Source organism: Micropterus dolomieu, linkage group LG18, assembly GCF_021292245.1.
Source record: "Micropterus dolomieu isolate WLL.071019.BEF.003 ecotype Adirondacks linkage group LG18, ASM2129224v1, whole genome shotgun sequence".
Lineage (NCBI taxonomy): Eukaryota > Metazoa > Chordata > Actinopteri > Centrarchiformes > Centrarchidae > Micropterus > Micropterus dolomieu.
In genome coordinates this window covers 9,365,186-9,379,116 of record NC_060167.1, presented here as the reverse complement: position 1 = coordinate 9,379,116, position 13,931 = coordinate 9,365,186, and the positions used below count along the sequence as shown (strand labels likewise).

The window sequence follows — 13,931 nt, the reverse complement described above, 5'->3', positions numbered from 1 at the left end:
TCAAAAGGCCAACTTATATCCAACCCACACAACAGTGGAAGAAGTAGTCGGATCTTTTACTTACGTAAAAGTAGTAACAACACAGTGCGGAAATATTCAGTTAAATAAACTTAAGCATCAAAATATACTGTAAGTACCAAAAGTTAAAGTACAAATTTTGCTGAATGGCCCATTTCAGAATAATGTATATTACATTATATATTTTTATGATTATTGATGCATTAATGTGTACATCACTTTAATATTGCAGCTGGTAAATGTGGGGCCAATTTAAATCTATTTATCTATACATTTTATATATGGATATTACTTTATATACTGCTGAGCCAGTGGGGATTAATTCACTTGTGTTGGTCTGAATGCATGTCAACATAATTATTAAACACTATATCCTTTCACCAATCATTTGGAGAGATATTCTCCTTCCTTTAAAAGTTTATCAGGCAGAAAACTTAAATCTCAACATAAAATAAAAATATCTCTTTTAAGTACAATTGCATGCTTTTGGACAACTTAAGTTTATTGTTTTACTAGCAGTATTATTCTGAATCTTCATCTGAATGTAACTATTGTAATGTATGTCGATGATCCTGTTTGTTTGTTCACTATAGAGCTTTAGTTGAGCTCTATAGAGCCATATCCTTGTATTTGTGTGAGCAATGTCTGTCTTTTTAAGTATAAAATTCCCTCTTTGTGTTTTTCTTTGAACAGTGTTTCCTTGCTGAGCTGCAGTGAATAAAAATTAATGCATGTCTCCTTTTAATTAATTTAATTAATTGAAACACCAGAGTCACAACAGTGAGTACAGCTGGTGTTAGTGGTCACTTTTTAGACAAAACAACATATGAAAGGCTGAGAGAATATGACTCATTACTTACAGATTAAACTTCCTAACTGGATATAAAGCAGTTCAAATGAGACCAGGTTCAACAATAAAATGTCACTTAGTCATTAATGTTTCAATATTAGTGATTGACTAATGAATATAATAAAATAACAATCTGAAAAGAGACATTCCGCATAAAGAGCACTTTGTCTTTTGATCATTTTCTTTTTACACTTTGCTGCTTATACTATTTACCTTTTACCTAAAAACAGCAACTTTAACTTGCAATGGAGCATATTTACAGTGTGGTATTTCTACTTTTAAAGGATCTGAGTACTTCTTTTATCACAGACAAACTGTAACAAAGTTGGAAGCTCACTATTGTCTAAAATATTGTTGTATGTTGTTGCATTTAGGGGCCCAGAACAAACCAGGAAAATAGGCCGAGACCAAAGGTGAAAGACAGAGTAGTCCACATACTTTGGCTGTAGAGTGTTGGTTCCAGTTAATATAAGATATCCATGTAGTACAGTTTAGTTTGTGTTACTGACCTCTGAAGGAGAGTTCGACCTTTCTGTCATATCGTCCCGGCAGGTTGGAGATCCTCCTCAGATTTACAGTGATGGACATGATGATCCTGATAACTGACACACCTGTTCTCCTGTTACATCATGTCTCTCTGAAGTCGTCTCATCTACTGTCTTCTGTCTTCAGCAACTAAAACTGTTAACTATAACTGCTAGGTGTATTTTCTGTCGAACAGGGTGATGGGAGGTACCAGTGTGTGTCTGTTAGGGCAGGTCCTCTTTAATGTTTGAGAAAGCAAATAGAGTTGCTCAACTAGTTTCCTCCTTAGAAGAAACACACGAACACACAGCGGTGAAAACTTAGTTCATTGACTTCAGTAAAACAATGTAAAAATACTAAGTAAAAGCTCTGCATTAAAAACCAAATGTGGCCAAGTCAAAGTACTGACCAAAAATGGCTCATGAGGTCTGGAGTCTGTTTTCATTGACGTCTGTTTCTTTTCTCTTTTAAAGTTGGAAGCAAATAAGTTATAAAAACAAGAAACAGAAAAACTGTGGTGGACAAACTGGCAAATGATTTACTAAAGTAAAAGATGATTTTAACTATACTGCTGGGTAGCTTGTGAATTTTTCCCATGGGATCAATAAAGGTTTTAGCTTATCTTAACCTTTGATAATGATTCTGAAATATCTAAATAACACGTCACTTAAGCTGTCAATTTAATGAAGGGGAGTAAAAGTAAAGAGCAGCAGAAAATGGAAATACTAAAGTACACATACCTCAAAATTGTTACAGTACTGGAATAAATGTACTTTCCACCACAGCAGAAAAGAACAAACTGTTAACATACTATTTTTTTTGAGAGCCACAAGGCGAGGTTTTCTAAATCCCTCCCGTCTTCCTTGAATGCATTTGATGGCAACACACACAAATCAGTTAGTCCTGGTATTGTAGTAATATAGAAAATATTATTTCTATCTAATGTAACACTGGTCAGTTACTTTAAATTAAATTTAGGCTTCAATGTTCGTATTTTGAAACACTGTATTTCTTTTTTACATGAGAAAAAAGGCAAATGATCAGTGTGAACACATTTCAGGTAAATTCCCCTGAATTTGGTTCATCATTTCAGTAATAACATTGTCCTTGTTAATAGCTAAGCTCTGAGAACATGTCAATAAAAAGAAGTCTGTAAGGCCAAAAAACACGAGCAGTCAGATGATGAGACAACAAAAATGATGAAAACTATGATTATAAAATAAAAGTCAGAAAAAAGCAGAATCATCCTTTAAACAGCAGCAGCTTAAACACAGAAAGGAAACGTCCAGAGTTGTTTTATTATTGTATTTCAGACAGCATTCATTACTGGTTATACAGGTGAGTTAATAATAGTTAGCCGAATAAGTGAGCAGCAAAGCTGGTGGTCACAGGATGCTGTGTATATCAACCAGTAAGAGGACAGAAACCATTTCATCACAGTTAGCTGCACTGTGGAGCAAAGCATTTTGGGTGGTGTAGTTCTTTATGAAGATAAAACTGTCAGCACTTTCTTTTTCCCTTTTCCAGCTGCTGATTTTCATCCCTGTGATGGTTTGAGCTTTTACAAATTTGGGCACAATTTTTCCTTGATGACATCACAGCACCATGTGATTTGGCAGCCTGGGTTACAGTGAAAATACAGCGTGTTCGGCTGAAAGATCAGATTTTAATAATGATTTAGGTTTTCATATATTCATTTAACTTAATTAACAGCTGATTAAAATGAAAAATGCAGACCTTCATCTGAAATTTCTCCCAGTTGAATCTCGTATTGAAAACAAGATTTCCCTTCAACTGCAACAAAGATATAAACCAAGTATTTGGCAATGAAGAGGAAAATAAACAAGGAGGACATCATAGCAGCCTGCTAGGGACACACTTCAAATATACAGGATCTGCTACAGTTTGGCATCAAAACAAGACGATTAAACATCAAATCTGAACTCATGGCCCACTTTATTTAGAGTTTTCATAGGGCATCTCACGCTTTTGTCAAACCGTTTCAGTTAAAATGAATGTCAACCTAGAAACTTCAGAAAGTAGTCTGTAGGTTGTTTTGTTTTATTCAAAATGCTTTTTGCTTGTGCATAATTGCATCACTTATCTCCCAATGCCTCTAAAATGTGTAAAAATAAAACAAAGCAACAATTCATTGTTCTTTGGTTAATAGAGCAGATGTTTATGTTGATATGTGTTTGAACAGTTTAACCAAAGAACGAATTGTTCATATGTATCCATGCCTGTTTAGGAGGTCTCAACTCTTAATGAAACAGACAAAGATGTTACTCTCCTTCGGAAGAATCCGGACTCATCTTTAGAAATCAACACTTTCATCCTCTTTTTTGTCAAAATATAAAAAGCTGTTCAAATCTGACCAGAAAATTCAAAATGTATCTGTAAACTCAGGATAGATTTCTATTGTTGTCTTGGAAAGAAAGTCTGAAGAGGCAGACAGAGCAATATCAAATACTCCTTCAAGTAACAAAAAAAGAAATAACTACTGTGTCTGACAAAATAACAACAAAAAAAACCATCACTTTAACTGTCCCCAGAGCTTTCAACCACATCTCAGTCTTTCAGCAGAGGGAGTTTGCTCAGGCGTCGTCACTAAACATGGAACTTGTGGTGGACATCTGAGTGGAAATCATGACCCGCCTCTGTTCAAAGATGTTCTCTGCATTCATTGAGCACTTTATCATTTAAAAGTGCTTTACAGTTGCAGTTGTAAACTGCAAAAACTATTAAGAGATTATTTTGTTACAGACTGTTCCCAAACATGAGTTAACTAATTTTATAATGTAAAAAAAAAAGCAAGCGCTACAAATAACATGAAATACAAATATATCTGTTTAATATAGTGGACCCTGAAAAAATGCTTTTATTAAAATGCAATTATTATTTCTGTCAACATCCACCACAGAAGAGGTGATTTTAAGTGGTTAAAAGGGCGATGTAAAAAAACATTCTAAGTGATTTAAAGTGGTTGCAGATGAAGCTTTGGCAGTGTGTGTGTGTGGGCACCATGTTTGTTCACTTTTCAGACATAAACCTATTATTAACCTACAACTTGAAAAAAAGCTCACTTGGATGCTGACAGTATTAACTTCCACACAGCCTGAACGTAGCATTACATCATGACTAAGGCGACCATGTTGACTCCCAGCAAACATTCAAGTCGGAGAGTCTTTCTGTTAAGAGTTTACTCAAAAAGGCACTTTCAGAGACCTCGTCATCTGTAGTCTTTACTCCAGTCCATATTCATACTGTTATTTCAATATTGTCTTTTATGCTGTCATTCTGAAGAGGTTTAGTTTTTATTATTAGATCAATTGGTGCTTCTACTGCCTGAAGCCAGTCCATGTTAAAAGTGCTACTTTTCACATGCGACACGCTGCCTAACTTGTGTATAATACAGATAGGTATGGGACGTTGCAGGTGATGGGTTTTGGTATTTTAAGGGTCAAAGAGGGGTCAGCCCCATTTTAGGAAACACAGGTTGAACTTGAGAGTCAAACGAGAACAATCTGGAAACATTCAGGCTGAAGCAGCGTGCTAAGGTCAGACAGGCCACAGACCTACAGTAAGGCTATAGTAAAGTTTTACATTAAGGCTATAGTAGTAAAGCTATGCTAAATAGTATATATTATCTTTCATGATTCCGTTTTCCATCATTTAGAGCAAAAGCAAAGTATCTATTCCTGATCAATAAAGCTTATCAGAGCCATACACACACACACACACACACACACACACACCTGGCTCATGGTGCATAGTGTCACCAATGGTACCTACAGCTGCAGTTCTTTTAATGCCCACTAGATGCTACTGTGATAAAACTGACTGTATTGAAGTGAATGGGATAAAACTTCTCCCCACAAAAAGTCAATACAGTTTTTACACAAGTTCAGCTCTCAGGGGATCATTGACCTTCTTCTGTTACTATGATAATGGAGACATTATCTTCTTGTGTGTGCGTGTGAGTCTGGCTCTGTGATTGTTAAACACGTTATCTGCATAGTTAGTGTAGAAGCAGCAGCAGAGGGAATCAATAATCAATCATCTATACTACATTATTTTCATTCCACTTATTGAATAAAAAGGATACAAATTAAAACTGATTTTTAAAACAATGGGCATCCCGATTGGCTTACAGCTCAATGCTGCATTGTGATTGGCTGGGATTCCATGTAACACATGATCCCTGAAGGGGTGTCGACTTTGTGACTGTTCCTGGAATGAGATGAGGGTGGACATTCAGCATTATGTGTGGGATTGGGGAGTGTGCACAGGTGGGGGTTTAGGCTTTGCGAGGACCAGGTTTAGACTTTGGGTGCAGCTTTAGGTGGATCAAGACCTCTCATTTTGAAATAAGAGACCAGCTGGTTGGGAACCTCAGCGAGAACAGACTGAGCCAGAGCCTGCTTGGGAGCCTGGAGAGAGAGAGAAAGAGATGTAAGTGCCTGTCTGGTGTCCTGAAAGGATAACATGGCAATATTTCAAGTCTGACATAAAAACAATACTCAGGTGTCCATATGAACATTGAAACACATTTTGCTTGTAGTCATTTTTGTCTTTGCATACTGGCTATGAAAAGATCCCTTTCTAATGTGCTTCCAATTTAAGTGATGGGGCCAATTGCGAAGTGCTTGTTTTGTTCATAAACATATCCCAAAGTTTATATGAAGCTTGAGGTTTCATTAGTCTGAGTTAGTCAAATCAATTATTTTTAAGAATGTTAACAAATTGAGGGAAATGAGTGTAACTTTGAAAAATACACATAACAAGAATCTGATATGCAAAAATAGACTTGCACAACTGTCATCTATGAACAAACACACACACACACACACACACACACACACACACACAGCCTTACATCTTTGAACTGTCTGTATGGGACAAACTGGACAATATCTCTGGCGACGGCCTCCCCCGCCGTCGATTTCAGCACACCGTTGTCCCCATCCAGAAGCTCCATGGCCTTAAAATCCGCAGGCCCCACCCCTACAATGATGATTGACAGCGGCAGACGTGACGCCCGAACAATGGCGTCCTTGGTCTGGTCAAAGTCAGTGATCTCACCATCAGTGAGGATGAGAAGGATGTAGTATTGCTGCAGAGAGACACAGACGTAAGTCAAAGTGTGAGTGTGTGTTTTGGTTAATGTTTTTTTGAGAGTTTGTGTGTGTTGGTGCGCGTTTGTGTGTCCTCACAGAGGCATTGTTGTCTTGCGCAGCTGTGGCGGCGATGGAAGCAACATGATTGATGATTGGAGAAAAGTTTGTAGGTCCAGAGAGTCTGAGCTGAGGCAAAACCATCCTGTAGGCGGTAACAATCCCCTCAATACCTGAGAGAGACAGAGGGGAAGCAGTTTAACATTCATGGTCATGTTTTTAGATATAACACCTGAAACAACCAGGCATATATGAAAACAGAGAAATCAAATTAGGGTTGAATTTATTCAACTGAATTCCCGGTACTTCCTGGGACTTCTTGCCAAAGAAGAAGAAGTGAAAAGACTTTAAATAATGCATCACACTTATTATAATGTAAGATTTTGGTTACTGGACTTTACTGTGTGTGTGTACCTTGACAGTAGGGGTTAGTGGGGTTGAAGTTGAGGGCGAATTCATGGTGTGCAGCCTGCAAGATCAACAACACATTTCACAGTTCAATAAACCTGACAATCTACAAGCTCTACTCTGATTGGCTGCTTAGAAAACTGATTTCGACTTTCAGATTTTTTTGTAGTTAATTTAGTTTAACTAAATCAAAAAATTTGAAATTAGACCCCAGACTCTGGACAGGGGGGAAAATGTCACATTTGGAAGATCAGTGGAGCCTGTAGAATGATGCCCTGCTGTGATTGGTTGGTAAGAGAGACTGACCTGGTAGTCTGGAGGCAGTTTGGCTCCAAAACCGAAGGCTGGGAAGAGTTTATCACTGAAACAGGAAACACAGAATAACTACTGTTACAGTCACATAAGTAAAATCACTTTTTAATATTCTCTTATTTAGATTTTTAGAATTTTGGAATTTAAATAAAATTTTAAGGCTGTATTTAGGGATTAGGGTGTTGGTGGTGTAAGACAAAGTTTACGGTACAGAGTGTAGGATTTGGGATGTAGGAACTAGAGCACCATACAGTGTAGGAGTGTGGGGTTAATGAAGTGTATATGATGTAGGGTTTAGGGTGAAAAACGTAGGATTTAGGGTGCAGATATTAGGGTTTAGATTATAGGGTTCAGAGTGCAGCGTAGGAATTAGGATTATAGGGGTGTAGGAACTAGGGTTTAGGTAACAGACTTCAGAGAACAGGGTGTAAGGTTTAGTTTTTGGGGTTTAGAGTTAGGGATGTAGAGACTGTGTCTGCATGGTTCAGGTGTGGTGCGTATTTTTGATCCTGTAGTTTTTCCAGGTGTAGGCTGTGTACGAGTATACTAACGTGTCATAATCCCGGACCACCTCACCCACAGACCACAGAGCAGACAGGTACTGGTTCAACCCGTCAGGACTCATGTAGTGGAGAGAGTTGGGCGAGCGAGGATCCCCATTAGAGCCGGTGAAGTCGATCCCCACCTACAGTGTTCACACAACATTCATTCATTCATTCATCATTCATGAACCCCCACCTACAAACATTCATTCATTCATTATTCAGATACATTGTTTACATGTTAATTTAATTGACCAGTTTATAAATTGTGTTTTTAACAGATCAATTAAGAGATTATGATTACTAATTTAAGGTCTCATTATCTCAAGAACACAATATTTTGCAATCTTTGATTTTCATCATGTAAACTTGAATGTGATTGGTGGATTCAAATAAAGCATTTAAAATGTGTGTTTATTGATGTTTACATACAGTGAAGTTAATCTGGCAGCCGCCCATGATATAGTCCAGGAAGGTGTACTGAGCCACCAGCTGCAAACAAACACAAAAAACAGGGTAAGTGAATGAATCACTCATGCATCTATGTGTACATTATAGAAAACACAATCAATAAAATACATAAACATATCAGAAAAACTACCTGAAGTTAAAAAAATAAACTTCAGGTTCCAACAAATTTCAACAGTCTCTGATGCTTCTGTGTTGTATTTACACTTTTTTATATATCAGATAGCCACCTGACCTGCTTCAAGACACGTAAGTGGTTTATTGTTTTGAGAGTCCGACATCCATCCCTGTCCATCTCACGTAACAGTTTCAATTCCAAATTAGGTTTTTAATTTTGTCACAAGCAGCAGTTCAAATCGCACAAATCTCCCACTACCTATATGTTGTGAACAAATCAAGGCCTCCAGTTTGAGCTTTTTAGTTTCACTGTGGGCGTAAAAAGATACAGTGAATAGGGAAGCAGAAAAATCAAGTTTGCCCTCTGTATACTCTCCATAGAGCCCACTGAAAAACTACTTTTGTCCAGAAAAGTTCTGGTGCTCCTTCAACCTGGTGAAAACAGTGCAGTCAACATGGACTGAAAGGATGTACGCTTCAGTAGTGGTTTCACAGCACTAACGTCTCACATCTGGTATAGATTCCCAGACTGCGATCTAAAAACTATGACGTCTCAAATGTCTCAATTATTATATTAACACCACTGTACTTCACTGCCTCTGGGACCATATATGACTCCACCTCATTCAATGACTTTTCCTCCCTGAGCAGTGTCTACAGGTTGCAAAGCTTCCTTGGAGCAGGCTCCACCAATCAGATAGCTTGATGTAGATGACAGATTATTACAACTGATCATATAAGGAATCTGTTCTCAGGCTGACAACAAGTCCTACTTGACAGCTTTGTGGTTTACAAAGCAGCGCTTCCCAGCAGGGAACTCTGGGTAATGTGATCTCTACCTTACAGCTCTTCACAGAGACAACTCCAGAGTTCTTGTAGGTCTTCTTTTTCTTCTGTTTCTCAGGGTGGATACAGTCAAACTCCACCTGGAAGGCAACACATCAGAGAGTTTAAAGATGTCGTGACCTCTGACCAGCCAATACTAAGATGTCAAAAAAATGTAACATCAGTGATCTTACCCGTGAACCATGTGCAGTTTTCTGAAGCTCAGAGACTTTAGTGGTGAAAGAACCAATCAGATCATGAGATCCATCACCGTCATGATCAGAGCAATCCACCTGCAGGAGGAGGAGGAGTAGGATATTTAATGTAACTGTAGAAGATTTGATTGGTTGTTATGACCAAAGGTGGATTCTGATTGGTGGAACCTTCAGCGGCTTTTCGAGGTCGCTGCTGCAGAACGTCTGTAGAGGAACAGTAAACATCTTCCAGGAGGGGTTCAGATTGTTCTTCACCACCTACACACAAACATTCATCATTATCACATTCACCATCATCTTCATCAGAATAACATCATCCTGTGTGTGTGTGTGTGTGTGTGTGCGCTCATCAATTAGATCAACCCACTTCAAACATGAGCACAGAGAAAAACACTAATCACTCATGTGAAACAACCAAAAGTGTTCTAACTTCAGAAGAACATTTTATTTTCAAATCAGAACTCATCGCTCAGAGTAAGGAGATGATTAAGGAAATGTTTTCAGGGCCTTAAATTTAGAATTAGGTTCAAATTAAGATGTGTAGAGAGTGGTTCTCACAGGTAGAGAAGTACAAGCGTGTGTGTGCTTATGTGTGTGTTTACCTCTGTTCTGTGGACCAGCTGCCACTTCCCATCGTCTCCCTGTTTAAAAAACTCCAGGAACGGATCAGATTTTCCAAACGTATCCTCAATAAAGAAAACACAACAAGATTCTTATTCAGTGTGTTTGCATGTGCTGAAGTAACCAGTTTTAATCTTGTTTCTCCAGTATTTCCCAAGCGTCATGAGTGGGACCGGAATTAGAGAAACATTATTTCCGCTGCAGGATTTCTCCTGGAGAGCGCTGTTTTTATTGGCAAAGACTTCAGACAGGGAACCTAAAGGCACATCAGGCTTCCATTCAAGCAAACAGTCGCTACAGAAAAGGGACATGACGGTAAATAAATATTGATCACAAACAGTAAAGAATCTGTGAGAATTTGCCTTCACACACAAACTTATTGATGGATTTATGAAGAGCTGGTGCAACACAGTCCTGAAGAGGTGGCGGTGTTGAAGAGGAAGATGAGAAAGAAGATGATGTTCAGCAAAATAGAAAAAAAATACAGTTTAGAAAAGTGGGAAGGAAGGAAGGGGAGAAGAGTTACCTTCTTGTCAAGGTTTCTAGCCTCAAACTCCAACACAATGGCTCTGTTGTCCTTTATCTCCTCTGCTGTGATCTACACACACACACACACACACACACACACACACAGTCATTACCTCGCAATAATCTGAATACTGATCATCACATAACAGGATTTTCACAATGATAATCTAGTGATATATTAATAAAAAATATTTTAAAGTTATATTTTTAATATGGAACAAAAGATCTTTGCACACACACACAGTACACAGGGTACATACAGTGATGGTTCCTTTCCCTGCAGGTTTGCCTTTCTTCAGCTGCAGAGGTCTGGAGATAGTTTTACTGGAAACTATCTGAAATACACACAGAGGAGGTTATTCTTCAGATGAATCCATGGCAACAGACTGTCTTCCTGTATCAGACCGTTTTTAAAATAATTTATAAAAGTGCCCTTGGAAAGACGCTGTAGAGCCGCCGCCGCAACCAAAAGAACATTTACAAAAAATCTTGGTGCCAAAGTGCAACAACTTTGCCAAATTTGTTAACACCATTCACACTGGAACCATGTCCATTGTGTGTGTTGTGTGGACAATAAAGATGATTATTAAATCATTATTACTGTATAGACAGCTGATTCTGTACAGCCCTTTGGATAAACACATTTTATAAATGCAGTCCATATAATTTAGAAACTGTGACTACACTGTTTGTCCAGCAGGGGGCGGTGAGGTATTTTGATTTTCTTTGGGTTTTGGACTGAAGATTGATCAATTCATTGTGAAAATAATCAGCAGATTAATCGATAATGAAATGAATCATTGGGTGAAATGCAAATATAATGATCCAATTTGTTAATGAGTCTTAAAACCTTTTAATAAAAGAAATTAACTATTTTACCTACGTGTTTCATTTGTTAACAAAACAAATCAGCTTGTTTGAGTAATTATTTAGTCAAGTTTTCAATTATCTGCCCAATATTGTCTTGTGTCAACATATTGACCTACTTATTTAGGGAAAACTAATAATGGAACGTGAATCAAAGTTTAGGTGGATTTATGATTTCTAAGTAAAACACCATTGAACAACAGCTGAGATGATATTTCAGTCTTGACCAAAGTGCCTGACTGATCGACCAACACACCATCTCCAAATTAGTATAAAACAGTAACATATCATTAAAGTTTAACAACAAAAAAACCACATCAGTACAGCCTGAAGAGCAGGGAGGAGTTTAGCCATCTGTTTCCACTAAACCTGTTTCAGTGAGTCTGGTATTAGTTGCTCTGGTATGTACCTGTCCCAGTGTTAGCTCCACCCCTCCCAGGTAGTCATCATCGCCGAGGTCAGCGCTAGTGTTGTCGATATCGTAGACACCCAGCTTTAGGTTCTGAACCGTCTCAAAGTTATAATCCACTCTGAGTCGCTGACTGAAGGACGGACTGCAGGAGTTCTTTACACGCTCAGTACGACCCAGCTGACAGAGAGAGGGGGGATGTTTTTTTTTGTTTCATTTATCTCACATAAAATAAAACAAAGACCTGTGTATCCTGAAGTGTTTCTGCTATGTTACCTCAGTCCAGGTGTCTCCTCCTGAGCTCTGCAGCAGCACGCACAGAGGATCAGACTTTGATCTGACATCTTTATTCAGCAGGTCAGAACAGGAGACACTCAGCTCCACCTTAGTGACACAGTCCGCCATCTGAGGGGGGGCAGAAAGAAACATTCAGATCAGGATTCAGTTCAAAATATATGTTGTTACAGAACAGCTCCAGTCTCAGGACAGGTTGTTTAGTTGAAAAGGAGATGTCATCAAATCACAAGAACAACAACCAACACAAACCACCTTTTACTACCACATCCATAACACAAGAGTGCTCTGGGACATTAGGTAGAATTACAGACAAATAGATGGACCAGATGATTGGAGCTGTCCATTAATCGATCCACTGAACATGAATCAGCAACTATTGTGGTAACTGAATCATCTTTGGGGTTCGAACAAACAAAACAAGCGATGGGAAGACACCACCTTGGGCTTTAGGGAATAATGATGAACATTGATTGTACCAAACAACTGAGGAATGATGAAAGAAATTAATAAGTAGTTGCAGCCCTACTCAACGCCAACACAAACATATATTAACCAGGAAGCTACAGCTACAGACTTTAACACTGAACCCAAACAGAGTGTCTTTAGGATTTCTTCAGTCTGCAGTAGAAAAAAAAATCAAATGTCACAGTTACTTCACTGCTGCACCACAGAAACAAAGTCATGAATAGTCTATAGTCAAGTAGAACATATGATTTTATCAGTTCTGCTAACAGGTTCCTTCCACATAGCAAAGCAGGTGACAGGTGAACTACTGTGCTGACCACAACTCGTTACGTTACATAATGCTGAAATCCAACCGTGGTGTCGGGAGATGCAGTGCCTTAAACCAACAGTGAGTAAGAAAAGTATAAATAGGCACACACTATACGTAATTTGTTAAAAAAATGAGTAGAGGAAAAGGCAGCTAGGCTTATTTATGCAGTGTAAAATGCCACTGGCTTGAGCTAAAAATGTTGAATAACAGGTTTTACAGTTATAACCGTTACGTTACATAATGCTAAAATCCAACCGTGGTGTCGGGAGATGCAGTGCCTTAAACCAACAGTGAGTAAGAAAAGTATAAATAGGCACACACTATACGTAATTTGTTAAAAAAATGAGTAGAGGAAAAGGCAGCTAGGCTTATTTATGCAGTGTAAAATGCCACTGGCTTGAGCTAAAAATGTTGAATAACAGGTTTTACAGTTATAACCGTTACGTTACATAATGCTAAAATCCAACCGTGGTGTCGGGAGATGCAGTGCCTTAAACCAACAGTGAGTAAGAAAAGTATAAATAGGCACACACTATACGTAATTTGTTAAAAAAATGAGTAGAGGAAAAGGCAGCTAGGCTTATTTATGCAGTGTAAAATGCCACTGGCTTGAGCTAAAAATGTTGAATAACAGGTTTTACAGTTATAACCGTTACGTTACATAATGCTAAAATCCAACCGTGGTGTCGGGAGATGCAGTGCCTTAAACCAACAGTGAGTAAGAAAAGTATAAATAGGCACACACTATACGTAATTTGTTAAAAAAATGAGTAGAGGAAAAGGCAGCTAGGCTTATTTATGCAGTGTAAAATGCCACTGGCTTGAGCTAAAAATGTTGAATAACAGGTTTTACAGTTATAACCGTTACGTTACATAATGCTAAAATCCAACCGTGGTGTCGGGAGATGCAGTGCCTTAAACCAACAGTGAGTAAGAAAAGTATAAATAGGCACACACTATACGTAATTTGTTAAAAAAAT

At 38.2% G+C, this 13,931-nt stretch overlaps 2 protein-coding genes across 7 annotated transcripts in view; both read right to left on the bottom strand.

Annotated features, from left to right (window-relative positions):
* Nucleotides 1-2,528, bottom strand: part of fer1l4 (fer-1 like family member 4) — a 41,507-nt gene extending 38,979 nt beyond the window's left edge. The window contains exons 1-2 of one of the 2 annotated variants that reach the window (XM_046075941.1): nucleotides 1,803-2,528; nucleotides 1,378-1,677 (exon numbers count right to left, since the gene is read on the bottom strand). In XM_046075941.1, the coding sequence (XP_045931897.1) occupies nucleotides 1,378-1,456 (79 nt within the window). In that variant the 5' untranslated portion in view covers nucleotides 1,457-1,677; nucleotides 1,803-2,528. Of the gene's footprint in view, nucleotides 1-1,377 lie in introns of both variants that reach the window. The other variant, XM_046075940.1, reaches the window with a different exon arrangement.
* A 144-nt stretch (nucleotides 2,529-2,672) lies between these two features.
* Nucleotides 2,673-13,931, bottom strand: part of cpne1 (copine I) — a 71,818-nt gene continuing 60,559 nt past the window's right edge. For all 5 annotated transcript variants that reach the window (XM_046075945.1, XM_046075944.1, XM_046075943.1 and 2 more), the window contains 15 exons: nucleotides 12,156-12,284; nucleotides 11,880-12,059; nucleotides 10,864-10,938; nucleotides 10,602-10,673; nucleotides 10,057-10,140; nucleotides 9,623-9,712; nucleotides 9,434-9,532; nucleotides 9,254-9,340; nucleotides 8,262-8,321; nucleotides 7,839-7,972; nucleotides 7,282-7,336; nucleotides 6,982-7,036; nucleotides 6,607-6,740; nucleotides 6,270-6,506; nucleotides 2,673-5,823 (listed from right to left, as the gene is read on the bottom strand). In XM_046075945.1, the coding sequence (XP_045931901.1) occupies nucleotides 5,713-5,823; nucleotides 6,270-6,506; nucleotides 6,607-6,740; nucleotides 6,982-7,036; nucleotides 7,282-7,336; nucleotides 7,839-7,972; nucleotides 8,262-8,321; nucleotides 9,254-9,340; nucleotides 9,434-9,532; nucleotides 9,623-9,712; nucleotides 10,057-10,140; nucleotides 10,602-10,673; nucleotides 10,864-10,938; nucleotides 11,880-12,059; nucleotides 12,156-12,284 (1,602 nt within the window). In that variant the 3' untranslated portion in view covers nucleotides 2,673-5,712. The remainder of the gene's footprint in view (nucleotides 5,824-6,269; nucleotides 6,507-6,606; nucleotides 6,741-6,981; nucleotides 7,037-7,281; nucleotides 7,337-7,838; nucleotides 7,973-8,261; nucleotides 8,322-9,253; nucleotides 9,341-9,433; nucleotides 9,533-9,622; nucleotides 9,713-10,056; nucleotides 10,141-10,601; nucleotides 10,674-10,863; nucleotides 10,939-11,879; nucleotides 12,060-12,155; nucleotides 12,285-13,931) is intronic.